Here is a 22,845-nt window from a genome sequence, read left to right as displayed (position 1 = left end):
AAAAAGTAATAGTATGTATGTCGAAAAAAATCATAGTATAGTATGTCGAAAAAAGTGCTAAAAATGTCATAGTATAGTATGTTGAAAAGAGTTATAACAAAAGTCATGGTATAGTATGTCGAAAAAAGTCATAAAAAAGTCATTAGTATAAAAAAAGTATCATGGTATAGTATGTTGAAAAAAGTGATAAAAAAGTAATAGTATGTATGTCGAAAAAAATCATAGTATAGTATGTCGAAAAAAGTGCTAAAAATGTCATAGTATAGTATGTTGAAAAGAGTTATAACAAAAGTCATGGTATAGTATGTCGAAAAAAGTCATAAAAAAGTCATTAGTATAAAAAAGTCATAGTATAGTTATGCCTCAAAAAGTCATCAAAAAGTCATAGAATAGTATATAAAAAAATCATGGTATAGTATGTTAAAAAAAAAGTCATAGTATACACTGCATGTCGAAAAAAGAGTCCTTCCGCTTCCTGGACTCCATTATCTCCCAGGACCTCAAGTGGGAGCTGAACATCAGCTTTTTTTGCACTTAACCCATTCAGCCTCTATTTTCTTATGCATCAGTTATTTTGTATGTACATATTTTTGTTATTCTGTATATATGTTTATTTCATATTAATGTTTAATATGTTTGTTTGTTTGTTTGTTTATGTACATGCACCTTTTACCAAGGCAAATTCCACATAAGTGTACTCATTGTGGCAATAAAACCTTTTCTGATTCTGATTCTGTTCAGTTTGCTACTTCAGGCTGCAGCTGACAGTACACATGGCGGATAATGCTAGCATAGTGTTAGCTTTCTGGCTCGTAGCTGTCTGGGCTGAAGGGTTGTATGAGCTGAGCAAACTATAAATATCTCCCGTTGCTAAGCCTGGAAAGTTGTATCTAAGGCCTGTCTTATTCACTGGAACAGTGAATAACATTTGCATTGCATAAGAACCTCATGGTATGGGAACTATTGTTCCAGGTATTAGTCAAACCTTCAGGCGTAACCAGGGAAACAGAGTTATTATTTAGAAAAACTTTAGATTTCGGTGGAAAAATGCATTAAAATATAAAATAATGGTTTAAAAAAAAATTATTTGGCAAGTTGCCATGGTAAAAGCGGGTTAATGCCCTTCGAGGTGTCCATTGTCAGATATTAATGGACAAGTGAATCGTCCAACGCATAGCGGACATGACAAATACACAGCAACATGACAGACAACATGTGGGGAGCATTAAACATAATAAAACTCCAGCAGGAATTCAATAAATAAAGACGGCACAGAGTAGAAAAGCAAGGGGGGGCTAGGGTGAAGGGACCTCTCGTTAACAGTGCCAACATAAACAGACAAATCCTTGCAGTTAAATAACACAAGTATGGTATTCTAGTTTTAGTCAACATAATATGAAATGCCTTGATGTCCTGCCAGAATTAGTTTGTTTTCCCCTTTTGTTTTTAGTGGTGCCCACTCAAATGAAACAGATGTACAGTGATGTTAACCTTGAGGCTTATTCTATTCCTGTTCATTGGAATTGTGTTGCTAGGTAACAGCTTGTGTTCAAATTTATATTAATATACACCACAACAGGAAATAAACCCAGGCTAATTTAGAATACTGAATGTGAAACAGTCCACAGAAATGAAACAGAGGCTGTACTCAACACTCAGAGCAACTTCTTGCTTAGAGCCATGACCCATGACTTAAATAAAACATGTAATCACTCTGGTCTGTTTGATGCTATTTTATGAGCACCCACTGGGAACCCTTATTTATCATTATTACAGTATAAACATTAACATATGCTGACCAACAATGTGGATGACTTTAGCAGTCAGTCCAGCTTTGCTAACACAAAGGATTAGAATAAAATTTCATTTTTAGGGCTATGAGAAAAAAGGATATTTCACACCCTTTTTGCTCAAATACAAAGTATATTTCTGATCTTTTTGATTATATTATGTGATGCTTCAAATCATCCTGCCAGCTGTGAGCTAAAACTTTAAGAGAGTGCCTTATTACTGTGGGTTAAAATCATAGACTGGGATTCAAACATTCCTTGCTGGACTTACAGCAAGGAATTTGAGATGTTAGATGGAGTGCATCTCTGTCTCTCTTTCACACACACTTTATTTGTATCATTTTGTCATATGGATTGTTTATACTGTATTTCATTATGCTGGTCTGTTCTGTATGACGACTCTATTGCACGTCTGTCCGTCCTAGGAGAGGGATCCCTCCTCAGTAGCTCTGCCTGAGGTTTCTACCAATTATTTTTCCTGTTAAAAGTTTTTTGTTGTTGAGTTCGTCCTTATCCAATGAGATGGTCAAAGGACAGAAGATGTTGTATGCTGTATAGATTGTTAAGCCCTCTTAGACAAATTTGTGATATTGGGCTATAATATAATTTAAATGAATTGAACTCACACACGCATTGCATCAGGAAACACAAGAAATTGTGGGGGGTTTTAAAGTAGTTTTTCAGTTCCTGTGCCAATTTCCAAGCTAACTGAAGGAGGAAGTTGCTTTCAAACATCAATTCAGTTTTGATCATGTCAGGTGTTCTCTTATGCAATCGAGGCACGTTTAAGGGCAGCAGAAAACAGTTTGAGAGCTCAAGATCGAGCCACAGACTGATGTCTCTAAAACAAGTCAACTGTGGTGATTGAAGTCATTAAAGTTAACAGCTATTAGTGGTAGGGAACACTTAGACTTTACATTTAAAGCAGGATTATAACAAGACAAGATTTAGCCTCCATCAAAGGCCTGCCTTTGTATATCACACTTTATAATTTGGTTTGTTTCCAGATGAGTAAAAATGGAAATTGTACTTTGATTGCTGTGATACTTTTATATATACAACCTCTTATATTTCAGTTCAAGAATGAGCCAAATTGCTTCACCAAATCATGCTTCACTGCAATGTGAGTTATTTAAATAGTTGGGAGTGCTACAGATGAGGCTGCCAAGGTGTAGCTAGAAAGTTTAAACATACCTCATACTCCCTGAAAAGAAAATTATATCATATTTTACTTTTTATGTTTCTTCCATTTTCTATCTCTAAAACATTATCTATTAAAATGTGTTCCCAAAGCCAATACACACCCCAATGCATGTGAATTAATTAAAATTAAAATCCTAGCATACGAGTAAAGTCATGTACTGGTCCTAAATTCTAAATATAAATGCACTGAACATCTTTCAAAACAATAGTCTTGTACTCTTTTTTTAGCAATCATAAACTTCGAATTGCTTGCCTTTAATCATTCCTAATCTTAATTTTGAGTGTCTTTTCTCAGCAAGCTTGTCAACAACCTCTAGAAATAGTGCTTTAAAATGGTAACACTGTGTCTGTATCTGCTTTTAAAACCACTTTGTATGACCAATGATAAGATTAAAAGTTAATTTAAGTTAAGTGAAAAAATTATAACAGTTGGAGACATTTATATCCCATCGCAGAAAATGTGTATAAAGTGTATAACTTTTAATGCAGGGGTCGCCTCAGTGGGAACCAAATCACTAGCCTGCCTCTAAAGTTTAAGATATATAATGCAAGAATAGACAAGAATAGACAATTCTTGAACAAAAAGGAATCAAACATTAAAAAAGGACACAACGGCAACAAAATTGCTGCCAAAACTTTCCCTCATTTCACAACATTGCTCTATAATTCAAACAACAGCAATTATTGATAAAAAAAAAACATGTACTAAAAATCACATCTCCTCAAGCTGTTACGGATGATCAAAGCTAATGTAAAGCCTGGTCTGTCCTGTCCACCAAACCGAATTACTGAATCCACAGGCAGAGTTATCGTCCGATATCATCTTAGATATTTCATGGTGGGAGAAAATAGAAGCTGAATACTTCTTCTGGGTTTATCTGGTTTTGTGTAGGACAACTTTGGTGGAAACTGCGATTCTGTCCATAGATAGAGATAGATGGAGATAGATAAAGAGATAGAGAGAGAATAGTGTCCTTCCACACCAATTGTGTTTATTTTGAATGTCACTTGGTCCCAGGTTTGCATTTCTGTATTTGGCTGCACTCATCTGCAATCATGCCTTATCTGTGTGCACAGCAGCAAAGGGTTCGTCCTCCTGAATGAATAGGCTCAATAAACCTGTCACAGCCCAGACTTGTTGACTGTGTATTAACTGAGGTTACAGTGATTCATCCTTTTTATTAGCTGCAGTTTGGCTACAGATTTACAATGTGATGTTCTGCCCACACATGACAATGCCATTAAAACACCAAGTCACTTAATATAGTACACTCGTTCTTGTCATTTGTTTTTGCTCTCAGTACTTTGAGTTGGAGAATACAACAGTATTGGTGTATTATGTTTTCTAATAGAGACCTACAAGTCACTGTCTACTATTGCAGGGTTGTTATCTAATTGTCAGCTACAAACTATTCATCCAGTGTATTCAGACCAGTGTTATTATTATAGGGGTTTAAGTAAAGGTATCAATGTATTATAGTACTGTAAAAAGACTATTATTATTATTACTATTATCTTCAGTAGACTTGACTACTGCAACGGTGTCTTTACAGGTATTTCTAAAAAGTCTATTAAACAGCTGCAGCTGATTCAGAACGCTGCTGCACGAGTCCTTACCAACACCAAGAAAGTAGATCACATCACTCCAGTTCTGAAGTCCTTACACTGGCTTCCTGTGCACCAAAGAATAGATTTCAAAATACTCATGCTAGTTTATAAATCACTAAACGGTTTGGGACCAATTTACCTTTTGAATCTGCTACTACACTATGAGCCGCAGAGATCTTTGAGATCATCTGCTTGCCATCCCCAGAGTCGGAACAAAAAAAAGGAGAGGCTGCGTTCAGCTTCTATGGTCCGCACATCTGGAACAAACTACCTGTAAACTGTAGGTCGGCACCTAATCTCAGCTCTTTTAAATCAAGGCTGAAGACCTTTCTTTTTAACAATGCCTTTTCTTAATTAATTGCACTCCATTGTGAATTTACTCTTGTATTCAATCTACTCTTAATTGTTTTTAATTTTTTTTTTTTCGTTTATATTTTCGTATTAACTACTTTCTATTTGTTATCAATTTGTATACATTTTTGACTGTGTTTTAATGTCTTATGTAAAGCACTTTGAATTGCATTGCTGCTGAACTGTGCTATACAAATAAAATTGCCTTGCCTTGCCTTGCCTATTAAACAATGTTGTCACTCCCAAATATCTGTAATACAAGACACAGTAATACAACAATGTTTTCACATGGGGTAAAATATTAGTTTACATAGGTAACATTTGTAAAGAAAAAATGTATATGATGATGCATGCTGTTATATGATAGACTAAATAAATTAAAGAAATGGTTAGGCTACAAAATCTCCATATTGCATGTTCAGTATGTAATATCACCTCAAATACAATATGTTGTCAAGAAATTATGAACTGGCCCTTTAGTTCTTGAAGTTTTCAATACATTTCTTTTAAAATGTAATTTGGGGACAGTTGTATTGTCACAGAACTTTCCGGTGTTTGGTGTTTTAGGCCCCCAACGACGCCTTCCAGGCAGCGTGGCAATGGTTATGTTTAGGGTTAAAGTTAGGGTTAGCTGCCTGGAAGGCGACGTTGGAGGCTTAAAACACCATCGAGCGAATTTTCCACTAAATTGAACATGATCTATAGCCATGTTCACTTCAGATGGGATGGATGATAGTAAAGATTCCCACAACTTGCAAATTTTCATATTATCCTACACCTGAGGAAGGTTGTATAGTAACGGAATTGGTCACGTGGGGGGTTAAAACACTGTGTATTAACACAAATACATTATATCCATTAGATTTGGGTTTATTTACATGAAACAACAGACTTTGACTGACGTAAGGCAGTATCCCAGTCGTAACTATGACTTGGATGTTGACGTGAACGCTACTGACAAGTCAGAAACTCTTACTATGCACATACATTAGGAGCCTGACCCCCACACACCTGCTGCTAAATGGCTAAAATATAAATGTAAAATGTAGTTACATATTGGGTCAATTTCCAGTGTTTCTTAGGTGTTTTGGTATAATGAGGTCGATAAATGATAACGAGGTGGCAGCCGATGGGTCCTGGGAAGGCCATTCGGGATAATAATTAGAATCAGAAAGGGATTTATTGCCAAGTAAGTAATGCTTACAAGGAATTTCCCTTGATTGTTGGTGCATACATAAACATATTAAATTTAATATGAAAAAAAACAACAATACATACTGAAACAAATATGTACATATAACAGTTCAACATTTAGAAAGAAAAAAGAGGCTGTATGGATTAGGGATGTTAGCTACATCTGTCAGGACAGATGCACCAAGATCTTTGACTGACAGTGGAGCATGTCGAGGTATAAACGAACAGGCCTCCTCTTCCAGATTAACCTTCTACTGCTCAAGCCTCAGAGATTGATCTGTGCCATGGAGTGGCGAGGCCTTGGTGTGAGTATTGTAAAAAAAGATTGGATCTATTCTTTCAAGGAAAGAGCTCCCAGGGTTGAGAGGGAGAGAGCATGATAAAAGAAATATGGCACTTTTATTAAATCACTTACAATCATTGTCTGGGATGTGCTCACACACACACACACACACACACACACACACACACACACACACACACACACACACACACACACACACACACACACATAGAATCACACATATTGTGTAAGGGTCAGTATAGCTGCAGTTCATTTAGTTAGAAGTCAGTTTTCTTTCAAATTCATACACCCTGAATACGTTGAAAAGTTGAAAAGAATACGTTGATCTGATGTCCACTCAAGCAAGAAGATTGCTTTTTTGTTTTAGCTCTAGCATTACTTATACACATACAGTAAGACATTTTTAAATCTGTCATTTAAAAGTTAAGGCTTTCATTAGGCTAGTATTTTTAGTACTGTATTTGATGTGATTGTCCTTAATCATTATGCAGTCTTGCTGTTTGAGTTTTGTTGAACAGGCTTACAGTAGGAATAGTTTAACAATTTTAGGAAATGTGATTATTAACTCTCTCTGTGCGCTATGGAGCTAAAGATAGCAGCGATTATCTTAGCTTGAATTAGCATAAATACTGGAAGCAGGCAGAAGCAGCTAGCCTGGCTCCCATAGTTCAAAAATCTGTCTACTAACACCTTGAAAGCTCACTAATTCATCTGATTTGTTTAATCCAGACATAAAAATAAATATAAAATCAACAAGATATGGTTTTTAGGTGTTTTTATCTTTGGACATAACTAGGCTAGCTGTTTCCCACTGCTTCCAATCGTTATGCTAAGCTTAGCTAATTACCTAATGACCTACTTGATGCCCAGACATGAGAGTGGTATCGATCGTCTTATTTAACTCTTGCCTAGAAAGCCTATTTCCCATAATATGGATATTCATTTTACATATTCAACAGAGCAAGTTTTATCATTAAGCATTCATTCACTATATTGTTAGCATTGTTAATGTAACCAGAAAAATAGTATTTTGTTTTACTCATGGATGCAGTAGAAGTTGACAGGGACCTGTAATAAGCTAGCCTGGCTCCGCCCTCCTACATACTTCCGCTCAATTTTAATTTTCCTTCAGTACTACGTCTGGGTTTGCGGTATATTCTTGGGTTTTCTCCTACCAAATATTTGGCGGTCCAATCAGCGAACAGAGGGAGTGGCTGAAAAAGATGACGTTGAGGTTCGGTAACCTTCGGTGAGTTCCGTAATGGCGGCGGAGAAAGATGCGAGCGAAGCCATTCGGTCCATTGTGGCAACGCTGCTGAATATCCAGAAGTTAAAGCCCGAGCAAGAACAATCTTTGCTTAGTTTAGTTGGTGGCCGTGATGTTGTGGCCCTCCTCCCCACAGGGCTAAGCCAACGTCATGACCAAACGTTAGCGATTGGTTACGGCAGATCCAGAGTGGCTCTGGGCAGATCCAATAGTTTTAAACTTCAACAGAGTACCCGCCTTCAAGGAAGTTAACACTTGTCAATGGAGAGCGGCCAGACTCTGTACAAATGAAATGTACAAGAGTCTGATAGGACCAGGCTAGTAATAAGCTGCAGGCAGTCAACATCATGGTGTTTGACAAGGGGCTAACAGTTGCCATGGCACCACCTTCATTACACTCAGCTACTGCAGCAGGTTAGGTGGGACAAATATGCTGTCAGCCTGCTCTGCATTAGGACAGATTGAAGCAGACTTCGGATGTGTACATCAGCTGTTTCTAAAGCTGTCACTCAGCAACTATCCTGGAAACTAAAATAGGTACATTGCTACATATGTTCTGGGCCTGTCCTTGTCTAAATTTATATTGAACCTCTATACTCAATGCGCTTAATGACATCACAAGAATAACCATCTCTGCAGAACCAAGAATAACCCTACCTGGCGACACATCTTTAATAAAAGTCAATAAAAACTAACTCAAATGTAATAGAATAGCCCTTATCACAGCTAGAAAATATGTAGCAATGCATTGGAAAGATGAACACCTAGCTTACATCTGCTAGCTGGGCTAATGTATTAGCGTTATGTATACCAAATAAGGATTGAAACCAGCTGTCATGTGTGAGTCGGACATGTTCGCAAGGACTGTTACCTCCTGTTACTGCTTTTATTTATTCCTTTTTCTTTGACTAGGTAACCTACATACTCTGAAGAAATTGGTGGTCGCACCTGAAGGGGTGGGTGGGTTGGATGTCTGTGGAAGGGAGGATGCGAGGGGTGGGCTGATCTGGCATCTTTGTAATCATATTTGTGCGCATTGTTGCATTATTCAGCCCTAAAGCTGTTGTGTTACAAAATCAATAAAGGTTATGTTGAAGACAATCGTGGATTTTGTGTGACTATAGATGTCTCAAAAGTTGTTGGTAATCAACACTGTAGAATAAGGTTTGGCAATGTGAGACTAGTAATTGACCTATGCGATTTAGCGGATGTGTGTGTAAGCTAGTGCTTTTAAATGTGCACATTTTTTTGGTATGACTTATTCATTTCTTATCGTCTAAAATTAAATCAATTAGACATTCATGAGAGATTCATATGCATTCCCCAGGCAAATTATTTAATTATGTTCTGTAAATGAGGCGTGACTGACCTTTAAAAGGGAACTATTCACAGTTTCCACAATTGCCTCCATGGTTCAGCTTATCTATTTAGCATTTCCTGATGTATCAAATGGGGCTTATAATAACAGAACATTTGAGACAGTGTCAAGTAACAACACAATCTCGAAAACTGACTTAATTGTCCTATAATCTTAAAAACAGAATTGGTATAGTACAAACTGTAGCAGCCATATTGGGTAATACACTGTAGATCGATCACTGATCAACTAACCATCACTATCTTGATAACACAAACTGATGCTGTGCAGCAAAACATTATTTTATGTTGTATGATAGTGTTCCTGGGAGATAACAAGAGTGTGATTTAACCACAATGAAAATCATAAATTTTTACATTTGCATGATGGTGCTTTCCAATAAATCTGACTGAATCATCCGCACTGACAGATGTGTTACATACAAGTTCTTCAATAAATGTTAACAAGTGGGTTATCAATATTCCGATGAATTTAATTCACCAAGGCAACTTTGTAGACCTTCAGTAAAAAAATATTTATTTATTTCCAAGTTCCTCATTAAAAAATCACTTTTAAGTATTATGTGCAAGCAGCGGCATACTGCACACAGACGTTTTGAGCTGGCACAGATTTCCATTAGAAAATTCTTCACAGTTCTTTATGTTCCTGACCTGTAGGTGAGTCAAAACAACCATTGCCTGTCAGCCATTTTTTCATAATCATAATCGATAGGCAAAGAATAACAGTTGCAGGTGAGCCATGTCGATCCATCTTTCTCAATCATCTTTTCTTTTATCCCTGGGGTCGATACCACTGCCTTTATAGAGGCAACAAAGTTAATCTCACTTCCCCTCTGTGAGTAGCAGCATGGAGCTGAGGTGCTGTGAGGAAGCTAATGAATGTATTTGTCATATCTCTAATGGATCACCATAGCACCTGAGCTTGGAATTTATGGTAATCATGACAGCAGAGAAAAAAAAAAATGCGTTCTGTTTTAGGATGTTTCTCTCGCTGTGATCAGACACCTTGAGAGAACATTGACTTAACAGCACCAGAGTTTTTTCTAAACCAAATTTGTGAAAACGTTGTCGATGTGCCACAGTAAAAGATAGCCTAAAAACACAGAGTTGGTAACTTAGTATTCACATCAGCAATAGTGCTGGAATGGCAAACTAAAGATTAGTCAACTCTGCTATTGATTAGAGCTGGCTTATTTCAGTCCCTGAGGCCCAAATGAGCCCACACACCAATAATATCAGCTTACTCTCAAGTTATGCTGAGATGTCTTTACTGATAACAACTCCAGGAACTTTTTTTAGTCCCTTTTTTTCCCCCAGCAAATCTAATCCAGCAGCAGAACTTCATCGTCTTCCATTAAGTCCCAAGTGACTTCATTTTTATCTACAGTATACACTCAAAATGCAAATGACCAAGCGTCTCGGGTTCAATCGAGTACATTGCACAGCTAAAGAAGACGATCAAGACAAGTGTTCACAAGAGATATATTAATTGACTTAGAAATGAAAGTAATTATTTCCCAAATTAAAATTTTGCACTTATCTTTCTGTGATCAATTTACCACACATTATCAAGAGACAGGAGTTAGTCTTCACTTGTTGATCAACTGCAGTGGGAGTGCTGAAGTGTGTGAACAAGCCAGCAGCATATTTAAGTTGTATGTTTTTGGAGTAGATTTTATGTAGTATGAATAATGATGTGTGTGGGTGTGAGAATGGGGAGAGAAATATTTGTTCAAGATTTCTCAAGGGTGGCTCCAGCAGCTTGTATGGAGACAAGAACACACGTGCGAGGCAAGAAGATTCAGGCTGGCTGCACGGTTCTGATGCACTTTAAAAGCACACTTGATCAGCAATTCCTTCTATGAGCCGGGCCCACACATCCTTCAGACTTCAAACACATCTGCTGAAGGTTAGGGGGGCACAGAAGTGAGTAGATAACAGAGAGATGCCTTAGCAGAGAAGATGCCTTACTTTGTTGACATAAGACATTGCCGGAGTATTTTCATAAACCTACTGCCCTCATGTGGTTGCTGCTGGGTCACAGGTGGGAGACAAGCGTTTAAAAAAAAAAAAAAAAAAACTTTTACGACAGTCAAGGAGTTCTCTGAAATACAATGCGGAGTACTCATCACCTGCTGAGTCCTGCAGAAAACAAAATGATCGTCGTGCAGCTCTTTAACTGTGTAAACTATCTACGTCCTTTAATTCAGTCAGTGCAGTAACTGATCAATTACCAACTGATCAAATGATTGATCATTCCTGCCTTCTCAGGTGAAAACGCTATTAACAGGCTAATTTAGGAAACAGCTGAGCTTTATTTCAGTGCAGACTTTATCGATGGGCAAGTTCCTCCCCAAGCTGTCTGATTCTACAACACTGAGGATCTGTAAGGTTTAGATGGTTCGATGTAAAGATTTGTCCATCTCATAACGGAATGGCCCGTTTTATGGCAGAGTTCGATAAATCCAAAATTTTAATATGTATCGTAAAGCTATACAGTACCTGGCACTTCATCGACATAAGGAGGCTACAGATGGCCAGCCAAGTTTTGCTATGGTAGCCTATACTGTATCTACTAGGATAAGAAGAAAAGAAAACAGAAAAAGGAAAAGTATACTTTGCAGAACAGGTTAAACAAAGACACACAATTCCAAGGTTACAGAATGCATTTGAATTCTGTTCCTCCCATGCTTTTCAACTTTCTCACTTCAAATGTCTCATGGTGCATCAGATCAATGTGCTGCTGAACACTTACAGATATAGCTGCAGTTATCTATAGGATAAGCTGAATGCATGCTGATTGAATGCAGAATGTATTCATGTAATCTTCTTGTCCACTGCAATCAAGGTATTGTATTGTTCATGTGAATCTCTCTTTCTCTGTCTCACTTTCTCACAAAACACACACAGTGGATTATAACACACACCAACCTCAATGCAAAATTTCCCTTCTTTTGGCTTAACAACTTTGTCTCTCATCCAGAACTTTATTCTTTGCCCGCTCCCTATATAGATACACAAGTAACCTTTTTTTGACTCCATCTTTCAACCATGCCCCCAATTAAACTTATGACCCAAAATATATGCCGCACTGGCTCACAAACTAAAAACAGTAAAACATTAAAACAGTTTAAAAAGAATTAAATAGTGTGGATCAAAAAAGATTAAGGCATATTCCACCCACACATCACTCTCACAACAGCATTATGCAAACTACAAATATAAAGATTTCTAATGTATTCCCTGCATGAATGGAACATTTCTTATCATTGCAGCTTCCAATAACACCTGACGCTAACATTATTATAACTAACATCATAAGACTGAACACCTGATCATCTTGCCTTATTTTCATCCATTCTTTATAAAGCTGGACTTAGAGGTCACTTTACAAACAACAAAGATATGTCTTGCGAACCTTAAAAGGTTACTCCAGTGATTAAGTGTTATACTTTCTTATAGTTGGGGGACTTTTGAAAGAATGGTCTAAATCGAGGCAGCAGAGGCCGAGGTTAAAGCTAAAACCTAGGATCATAAACTTCCCATGATGCAACTCGCTAGCATTTTGTTTTGTAAATTCTCCTGGCCAAGTAAATCCCCTCTTCTCTTTTATCTTCACATCCCAAAGTTAAAGCAACATTATGCAATGGTTTAAAAGGACTCCTTGTGACTAATATGTCTACAATTAGTAGAGTGCCACTTTAACATGTGTGCCACTAATGCCATCATATCAAGAGGCTGTTTGAGATCATCTCTAGATGTTGTTTTATATGATTTTAATAATGCCTTTACAGACATTCACGTGGGCGAGTTCTCCATGAGGTATTTGTCTTAATAGATTACAGTAAGCAGAATTCAATACTGTATTATGTCATGTCAGTTTTGTTTGTATCCCACATTTAATACAAAGGACAATTCACTTTGTTTTACATGAAAGCTTTTCAGAACATTTTAATTTGAAGCCACTGAATAGATCAAGGCAGATAGAGACTTTTAAGTTCAGGACAGTTTTATCTATATAGTGATCACTGTGGTGAAGAATGGGTTTTGCAATAAACACAGTTGATCAAATAGTTAACTTCATGTGTATTGATTTAAAGAAGGGTGCCTTGGATGGATTTACTGTGTGATTAGTAGGTACAGAGACACTATAGAGGATGATTCTGAGGGTGAGTTGAGGCTGCAATGTTAATTAAGCTGGTAGTCAGTGGTCAAGTCTCCAGGGATCAGTTTTGTAGGATTTGTCTGACTTGTCCCACACTTGGCCTCACCCACTCCCTCCTTGAAGAGACCCGCATCACATTTTGAAAACCTCAGCATAAGAGACCATATGGCATCTGTACAACAGGAGAACTACAGGAATATTTGTAATTAGATTATGAAAGCAACATGTGGACTGAGAGTATTGGTATTGTCACAGTAATAACTGAAAGATCTTTCATATTCTTCTCTTCAGAACACTTACATCACAAGGGATTTGCTGCCACCGATCACCTACTGTGCACACCACCAGGTGAGCCTGAACATGAAATATTTCATCTAAAGACAACATATCAGTAGCTGATTTATAACATGCCAGCAAAAATGCTTCAAATTTTGGACAAAACTCTTTAGGCTGCAGCTGTAAATTAATTTCTGTTCTCATGTCTGGTCACATTCAAGCTATTTCGGCTTTCTTAACACAGTGAAGTTGCCATTTCTCTAAACTTTATTATACACATTTCAGGCATAGCTGATAGCGGTGATGGTGTGTTAAATTAAGTGTCAAATTAAAACAATAAGAGCCAAGGAGTCTGAAGTCAATAATAATTTTGCAACAGTTCCAGTAGAATAACTTTTTGCCACATTGAAAACACAGCCACGGAAAAGGGGTTTAATGAGAGTATCAGCTGTTCACTGATGTATGGCATGACCTGATGGTTGACCTGATCCCAAACTGTCTCCTGTCACTCACAATTTACATAGAAAACAGGTTGAACTACCCAAGTTAGTAAGTAAACTTAGCTTAGTTCCACCTCAACTAGCTAACATTAAATTACTGCTTACATGCTAATGCATTTAACAGATAACAGTTCATATTTAAAATAGTAGTTTTTGACACTCTGAGTAGCCATTATGTGTGATGATAGCTTACTTAAGAACATTGATTGATGGCATGTGTTACTTTTATGGGATAAGCCAAGCCTGTGATTTTACTCAAATTTACTGACTTTACCCTGAGGGCTGGGTACCTGGAGGACGGCCAGGGCGAGGCCGCCACAACGCACTTGGGTTGAGGTTTTGTATCTTTTTGGGCCAGGCCCGGTACATCACCGTCAGCCCTCAGACGAAGCGGCAGGTAACGCGTCAACTTGGGGACAGAGGTCTCCGGTCGGGCGGTGGTCCAGACTAGGTTGCTCATGAAAGGCGGCATCCGCAGCCCTCCGCGATCCCATATCCGTCTTCGCGAAAGAAGGATAAAAAGGCACATTGGGAAACAAAAACCTTGAAGAAATGGTAAGTCATTTGTGGGGAAATTTCTACAACTATCTAGGGAGGTCCGGGGACTTTTCTACATGTATTGAAAAGCGACAAAAACATCGAAAAAAGATGTATAAACGTTAAAAGAAGCAACAAAAAGCTTGTCCATAAAAAAACTTGTCCAAAAAAATCCTTGAAAAAGGCAACAAAAACGTTGAAACATTTTTTCCAAAAAGAAACTTTGAAAAAAGTGACAAAAACGTCCAAAAAAGCAACAAAAACTCTAAGAAAAAGCCCTGACCATTTTTTTTTATACATCCATGGGTATGACCAGTAGCATGGTAGCTAATGTTAGCATGTTTGAGCTCCACTTTGCCTCATCTTACCTTGCACAGCAGCTGGATTTTTGCATATCATGAAATCACACGACGGGACCGAACCAATCAGCGTCCGGTGAAGAGCTACTGGCAGCTATGGCCGTGGTTTAGGTGTGTGTGATGGCCATGGTAAGAGGCCTTTAATACATTCAGCCACGACTGTTCAGTTCAAAACAACAATGGCGGACGTGATAGACTGTTCATGCAATTACCTGCCAGGTATTTTATAGTGCCCGCCCTTTCCCAAACAGTTTTCAATCATGGCTTCTCAGATGGTTCTTAACAAACCCTGGGGTGTCAGGTTACATCATTTTTTTACTTGAGGCCAAAATGTGTTGCTTCACAATATTAAGGATTTGCTCACTTGACATTTTTTTCTTTGTGTCATGCACAGATTACTAGGTTAGACTATTATTTTTGTGTTTTAACCTCATCTAACCACAATGTGTTAGACATGAAGGAATGTATGATTTGTGCATTATTTGTCCATGGTCATGGTTTGGTATTTTGAGAGGCCTCGAGTCCTTCACTCTTGGCATGCAAATGTGAGGAGGCTCTGGGTGTTTGGAGGTTAAGATGAAGACCTTGTAGATGTTCCAGAGTCCCATTGTAAAGAGCTTGGACCAATGGTTACACAATATTGTTTTGCCTCCTCCAAGGTGGGGTGATCATACAAGATTATGCATGATTTGGAATACACTGAATGTAAGCTGAGCGAATGTAATGTAATTAAAGTTTTTTGGTACGACTGTGTCAATGCATGCTGTACCAAGATCTTCTATGGCCAGATTTGTGTTGTAATAAACGTATATAGCCTATTCAAGTAAGAATTTAATTTAATTTAACTGGGGCTCATCAAGTTATTCTTTTATTCATCTAAGCAAATATTGAACTGAAGTACAAGTTTTCAACATCAGTAATTCAATTGGTTTTGGTTCGGATAACATGGATAACACATTGTTCTCTAAGTTAGCCCTTTTCAGTACAGTATTCAGCAGTATACAGTACAGCCACATTTCACAGCCTGTTTTTGCTCTCCCACAGCGCCACTATTCATGCCCATCAGCTTCATCCAGATGACCATATGGACAGGAGAGGAGCATGAGATCCACACCAGAGAATTAATTAGCAGCCCCAAAGTGCACCTACCATCATCCCTCTGTTTCTTTGAGATAGCCAATGAAATTCAGGCTAGTGGGTGGCCTAAGGCAATGACACCATCACTTGCGGCAGGAGAACAGTAATTGGACCGTGTGTCAGATAAATCCAGGTTGTGACAAGCCACTTGCCTTGGCCTTAATATAAAGCTATCTCTCCGCCACTCCACTGACCGGCAGTAGCTTTCTTAGCTTTTCAATGGAGGTCAGTGGAGCTACTACAGGTCACCAGAATGAAATGCCTTTCAACTCTTCTTCTCCTCATTAAATAACTCACAATAGCATCCAGCAGCTTTAAAAGAAGCAAGGAAGGGCTGAAATACATAGAAATATATTTAAGAAATACTGCACTACATTATGAAACTTCGTTTTTATTTGGGACTGATGATGCAGTACAAATCAGCTAGGCAAGAGCATAAAGTATAAAGCAAGTTAGTGTTTTTTGTCAGATACAAAATATAATTCCTTTTTATCTTCAGTACAGCTATATGTATCTTATTACCTTTTGTCTCAAATGCAATCCTTCAAAAAGAATATTTTGTGCTATTCTGTACTGACACTGGAGAACAACATAACATGGCAATGTATGAAACACAGCAGACAAAGGAATACTTAAATGTACAACAGTGAATGACTGAAAATAACACATTCACTATTGCTTAGTAAATGTGTTTTGGAAAACAAATAGACAACCAACATTAATGACATTTGTTTACATGTGTCACATAAAATTGAGGTGTGTGCGTTAATGTAAACATAAAAGAAATACTGCTTCTAAGGTGCTTATGTATTCATTACACATATATGTACAGATTGGATTGACTTACACAAGCTAGTCAATCAATTTGTTTACATATTTCAGATGAAGAACCAGCTGTTTTTGCATCAAACTGCTGTTAACACATATCATTTCAAGTCTAAGTAATGTGTCAGACATGCTTGGTTTTTGACCTTGTGAAAGATAAAGTCCTGTTAAGTTTGTCTGTGGCTGGAAACATTAACTGTTCTACCAGTCACTTTGGCAGGTTAACTGGCCATGCTTGTTTCTACTCTAAAAAGCAATTTGGCTAGTGAAATATTGAAAGTACCTTTTAAATTGTGGAATGTCAAAAGTTATATCGCTGCCCTGCAGAGTGACACCGTTACATCTGTGTTTCTGTATATTTACCGGTAACATTTTCATGTTTTCCTCTGCACTGGAGAGATCTTGATGTCTTTTCTTCCACCCGCTGTTCGTCTGTGTAATGTAATGTCTTCGTCCTCGCCTGTCTGTTGCTTGGCAAAGTTGACAAACACCTACACAACAGACAAGCTGATTCAGTAAAAAATAAAACACTTTTATAACTGCCCCAAGGCATTATAGACCATTATGTATCTGCTAAGTAATTTACTGACATGTTAGCCACAATATATTTAAAATGTCAAGTTTATAAACAGTTGTCTTTAAAGAGAAGTACAACATATTTAAATATTGAATATAATCGTATTGTATAAGACAGAAAGTGGAAAGTTGAAAAGTTTTATTTATATGTTTAACTGCAGCATGAAGGTGTGATTTGTCATCTTATTCTGGCGGCGTCTAAGGTGGCATTACTGTTTCCATGTTTAACAGTGAGGCTCAAAGAGGAGGATGCATTAATTCATTTTCTTTGACTAAAAAATGTAATGTAATATTTAAAAACTCAAAATCAAAATTGTATTGTATAAGTTTGTATATTATTTTAGATTGATAAGTTATCGGTAGGTGACTGACAATTGTTTCTTCACACGTTATCAGAAAAAAATCCCTCACATGTATTAAACACAGAGATTGAGACTCTCAGTTCATAATTACCTGGTCCAGCGTTGTCTGGGAAACAGAGTAGTCTTCGATGCTGAGCCTTTCTTTATTGGCCACCACCAGCTGAAATATCCTGGCCAGGGAGGAGGAGGCGATCTCGTACTGCAGCGTGTTGTAGTGCTTCTCTCTCTGAACGCAGCCGGGGAAGCTGCTCTCCAAGAAGCTCTCGACAGGCTCCAGATCTGGGGGCAAGCCCACTTTAACTGCCTTGATTTTCATGGTCACTACGTAGCCGTCACCAAATCTGGATCAAGAAAACACAATGTAAAGATATTAAACATTATTCAGGATACATTTCAATTCTCCTACACTTTAGTGACTGTGGTTACACCTACTTCAGATCTCTTTTTTTGTCTTTGGTTGAACGTGACGATTTTTTATTCTACCTCTAATATACTTTATATCAATACCCACAAATTGTACTACGTCTTTTTATGCCCCAAAGTGGTTCATCATTTTATCATTTTCAAAGTCTGAATGTATCTTTCTTTGTATATTAAGGCTACCCACAGAATATCCACACAATTCTTTTTTTCTATTCCATGATGGAGAGAAGCCTTTATTTATCGTGTTTTTAAGGTTTGGAATCATCAATCAACATTAAAATACTACCCACACACTGTACAAGCGTGATGAAATACAGAAAACCTCTTACTTGTATTTGAGTTGCTGGATGGTACCCAGACACTTGAAAGTCCCATTGACCATGATGGCCAGTCGAGTGCAGAGGGCCTCACACTCCTCCATACTGGTGGAAAACAACCATAATCCATCTTTATTTTTACTGCTGCAATTTATGTCTATGAGCAATGCATCGTAATTCCACAGATCTCTGTGGTAAAATCAAGCATATGCTAGTCTAGTCATGATTTCATCAACCCTTGTTGGCAGAATAGTTAACTGTGTTTGGTCAGCTGCTGCAGCAGATGTGTGCGGTGGATTAATTTCATTATTAGAGGCTGAACCTGTGTGATGTTAGCACCACGGCCCTGCCGTCCTGGATGACACTCATGATGGCATTCCACAGGAAGCGTCGAGAGTGGGGGTCCATCCCCGTCGTGGGCTCATCCTAAACACACACAGCAATTTGTAAACATTTGTTTACATTAATTTACACCACCTTTATTTGTATTTACACTACTTGTATTTATGTTCTATTCTTTAGTTTTGCACTGGGACCAGGGAAACAACATGTTGATCCTCCATGTACTGTACTGCGCTGTATATAGATGGATGACAATACAGTCCCTTAGCTTATCTTTTATAATTCCATGTGAACAGAGACTAAATCCTTATCTCTATCAGCATATGGCAAATATCTCAGATGTATGCCAATTTGAATTGAACTGCGCATTTGCCTGCCAATGTATAAAACATTCCAGGCCAGGCTTGACTGAACCCATATGGCTTCCCATCTGGATCCATAGACCATTTCATTGATAAATCCCTGCATAAAGCCCAAAACCCCCAAACAATGGGCTCATGAGCTCCCCATCATTGGATAACTCACCAGCAGCACCAGTGCTGGGCAACCAATCATTGCAATAGCTGTGGAGAGTTTGCGCTTGTTGCCGCCACTGTATGTCCCTGCACAGCGGCCGGCATACTCTGTCAGACCCAGCTTCTGGATACCCCACTCTGCCACCTACGGGGGGGAAGGGGAAATATGCATTGGTGGACATGTTCATCCACATTAGATTTTTAGGATGGGATGGGAGGATGGGAAACCCCTACGGTTAACTGAGCCCTTCATAACAATGTTGCAGCCAAATTAAAATGACAAATCAAACAGTAGCGATCATGGAGCAACAGTTGAGAGATGTACAAAACAAAAACAAAATTACCACAACAGATATAAAGCTCTCTATGCAGTGTTGAGCCAAACATCAGAATGAAACATCCTTAGACAGTTAAAGATGTAAAGCAGCTGGAGTCCTACTCACTCTGCGGATCTCAGACTCAGGTACCCCTCTGAGACGAGCGTAAAGGTACAGATGCTCCCTGCCGGTTAGGAGCTCATCGATGGCATCAAACTGTGGGCAGTAGCCCATGTTCTGGTGCACGTCCAGAATCTCTGTCCGGATGCTACAAAACAGGACATAAGGTGCCACTCGTTGCAGTGAGCCAATAGTAAGCAGTAATAGTAAGAGTCAGTAGTTATAACATGTCATCCAGATCTGAGAAGAAGCTGAATCCCCTGAACAAAATGATGTAAAAATAGAACCAAACCATACATAAACACCGCAAAAATGACATTTAATCTTTTTGTCAATTGAATTTAATGGACACATTTGTTTTTGTCATAACTTACTGCCATTTAATAGATGAGTGATCAGTTTCTTAGAGGAAAACTTGGTACGTTCAAAAAGTTGGCTTGAAAAATATATTTTTTAAAAGATAGAATATTAACACCAAAATCACTTTGCTGTAGCTCCACTACAAAAACAAATGGTCGATCAAGCCCTAGTTTCTAGCTGTTGTTTTTTTTCCTACTCAAAGTACCACATGGGTTGGTTTTATAGTCAGATAGGGTCATCAAACAGAATTATGACAGATTGACCTTCTTGTGTTCAAACTTTCTAACTCATTGGACTGTTTCTGGTCATCTCCCATCTGAGACTGCGTGCAGCAGGATAAACCAAAAGCAAAGTTTTGTGTTATATCGACCGTGGACTTTATGTACCTGTAACCAGCCACAGTAGCCTCACCGGAGCTGACATCTGTGTCACCAGTCAGCATTTTGAAGGTTGTCGTCTTTCCAGCTCCATTAACTCCCAAAAGACCAAAGCACTAACCGGACAAAAGGCAATCAGGCTCTCAATGCGAGGACAAATTCTGCTGAAATACTGACAATGTGCTGAAGCACACTCGATATTAGAGAGAATGACTACTAATATCCTTGTGAAACTGGAATATTCTATTTGGTTTCATATCATGACTAGAAATGTTTGTGTTAATAAAGAACACAAGCACATTAGAACAGAAACAAACAAACACAAAATCAGACCAGATATACAGTACTTCAGTATGGTGTCTGCATATTATTGCAACTACTGCATATAATTGCATCTCTATCAATCTGGGTGGCAGCTTAATCAGTCTTTAGGTATAGTCAAGCAAACACAAAAAAATAAAACCTGAGTAATATAAATAAAGCAATAGTAACAATAGTAACTCTCAATGTAAATGAATTCAGTGACTTTACCTCTCCTGCAGAGACTCCCACACATATCCGGTCCACAGCTGCCCTCTTCCTGCCCACATACGTCTGTGCAGATGAGGCACAGAAACAATGAAAACTGACTCCATTTCTGAGTATTTTTTAAAACAAAAACTTTTTTTTTTAAAGGCGAAAATGCCCTCAAACTAATTCTTTAAAAAAAAAAAAATCTTTCATACCTACAGACAATGATTCTTTTAATTTTTCAGCTAATGTTTATTATATGTGCAGTTACATATTTAAACAGGTCTGTTAGGGACTAGCTTATATGTTAATTATTTTGTATGCATTGTTGTTCTGTGTATTGTTGTGTCCATGTTCTGCCTTTTTTGTATTTTTTTTTATATTTATTTTGTATTTTTTCTATTTCTTTAAGACCTGTTGTTTTTTGTATCCAGCGCCTATCCCACTGAGGTTTTGTGGATGTGCGCACAAATTCTGTAACTTATTCCTTCATTTTCTTCTTCTACATTTCATTCAACCTATACTTGTATGGATATGGATGAAAGGATGAATGAAAATAAAGCTGAGCTTGAAAAACTTGAAATTGAATTATCATGATGAAATAACAAACATGGGCGAGCCAGTGATTTTTACCTTAGAGAGGTCTCTGATCTGCAGGACGTCTGTCTTGCTCCCTCCATTATAAATTCTCTGCCTCTCTGCTGCCACGTCACCATCCTCATCTTGTGTTGAAGTCTGCTTGTAGTCTGATAACCTGAAAGGAGCAAGAAAATCATCTATAGAGAAGCATATTATGTGTTCATAGGTGGGTATATGTGTAGACCCTCTGTGAAAGATATTGGTGTAATGGTTGAAACGCTGTGTATGTAAACTTGTACGATCTGTGGTTAGACAGTAACTTACCAGTGGTCCAAGAAGAACCGGTATTGGATGAGAAGATTGAGAATAAAGTAGACAAAGCCTTCCACTGCCATGAAAGCAATATTTTTCCCCAAAAAGTCCCACCGGAAAGGGTTCTGTGTGTACTCTTCGCCTGAAAACAGATATATACAAAAGGTGAACCCTTTGTTCAGTACTAAGTCAGTATTTGTTATACGTTACAAGCTGTACAAAAATCATTTTCCAGACAGCCAGGACAGCAATAACTCAAGACCTGAGAGTATAAACTACTAGAACTTTGATTACAAAAGGTACAATTTAGTAAAATTTGGTAAACCATCTACACTGGAAAATGTATGCAAAATGGTCTTTTCACCCAATGTACATATGCCCCTGATTCATTTTAAATAGCAGGATTTTCTGATTATATTATTTTAAATATGTTTAATGATGGAAATTGTGCTACATATTACAACATATTGATGGAAAACTCATGAAACTTTATCAGCTAAATAAGTACTTACCAAATCTGGCATAAACATCAGTCACAGCCTGGTTCATGGCCATGTCTATCAGTCCTCGCCCCAGGCAGAAGTGAGGTAGCACCAGCAGGCCTTTCTTTAGCCACTCATTGAATGTCAGCAAAGACTGGCAACACACAAACACATACACATTTAATGCACATTTCACTTGAGTGCAGGATTGAAAAAAAAAAACCTCAACATACAGTCTGCAGTATTCACAAATATTCAGCTAAATATATTTTAGCAAAATAAATTATTCTAACTTATAAATAATATCTACCTACTGTACCTACCCAGGGACTAGGGGTGGAAAATAACAATTTATCAATC

At 37.9% G+C, this 22,845-nt stretch overlaps 1 protein-coding gene across 2 annotated transcripts in view; it reads right to left on the bottom strand.

The window, feature by feature from the left end:
• Positions 1 to 16,439: 16,439 nt before the first annotated feature.
• LOC116045865 (retinal-specific phospholipid-transporting ATPase ABCA4-like) overlaps positions 16,440 to 22,845 on the bottom strand; it is a 40,774-nt gene continuing 34,368 nt past the window's right edge. For both annotated transcript variants that reach the window (XM_031293808.2, XM_031293809.2), the window contains 11 exons: positions 22,516 to 22,639; positions 22,016 to 22,145; positions 21,746 to 21,866; positions 21,134 to 21,196; positions 20,612 to 20,718; positions 19,872 to 20,013; positions 19,439 to 19,573; positions 18,894 to 18,997; positions 18,584 to 18,676; positions 17,923 to 18,172; positions 16,440 to 17,384 (listed from right to left, as the gene is read on the bottom strand). In XM_031293808.2, the coding sequence (XP_031149668.2) occupies positions 17,268 to 17,384; positions 17,923 to 18,172; positions 18,584 to 18,676; positions 18,894 to 18,997; positions 19,439 to 19,573; positions 19,872 to 20,013; positions 20,612 to 20,718; positions 21,134 to 21,196; positions 21,746 to 21,866; positions 22,016 to 22,145; positions 22,516 to 22,639 (1,386 nt within the window). In that variant the 3' untranslated portion in view covers positions 16,440 to 17,267. The remainder of the gene's footprint in view (positions 17,385 to 17,922; positions 18,173 to 18,583; positions 18,677 to 18,893; positions 18,998 to 19,438; positions 19,574 to 19,871; positions 20,014 to 20,611; positions 20,719 to 21,133; positions 21,197 to 21,745; positions 21,867 to 22,015; positions 22,146 to 22,515; positions 22,640 to 22,845) is intronic.

This window comes from Sander lucioperca, chromosome 9 (genome assembly GCF_008315115.2).
Source record: "Sander lucioperca isolate FBNREF2018 chromosome 9, SLUC_FBN_1.2, whole genome shotgun sequence".
NCBI classification, from domain to species: Eukaryota; Metazoa; Chordata; class Actinopteri; order Perciformes; family Percidae; genus Sander; species Sander lucioperca.
This window is presented reverse-complemented; position numbering and strand designations above follow the sequence as displayed.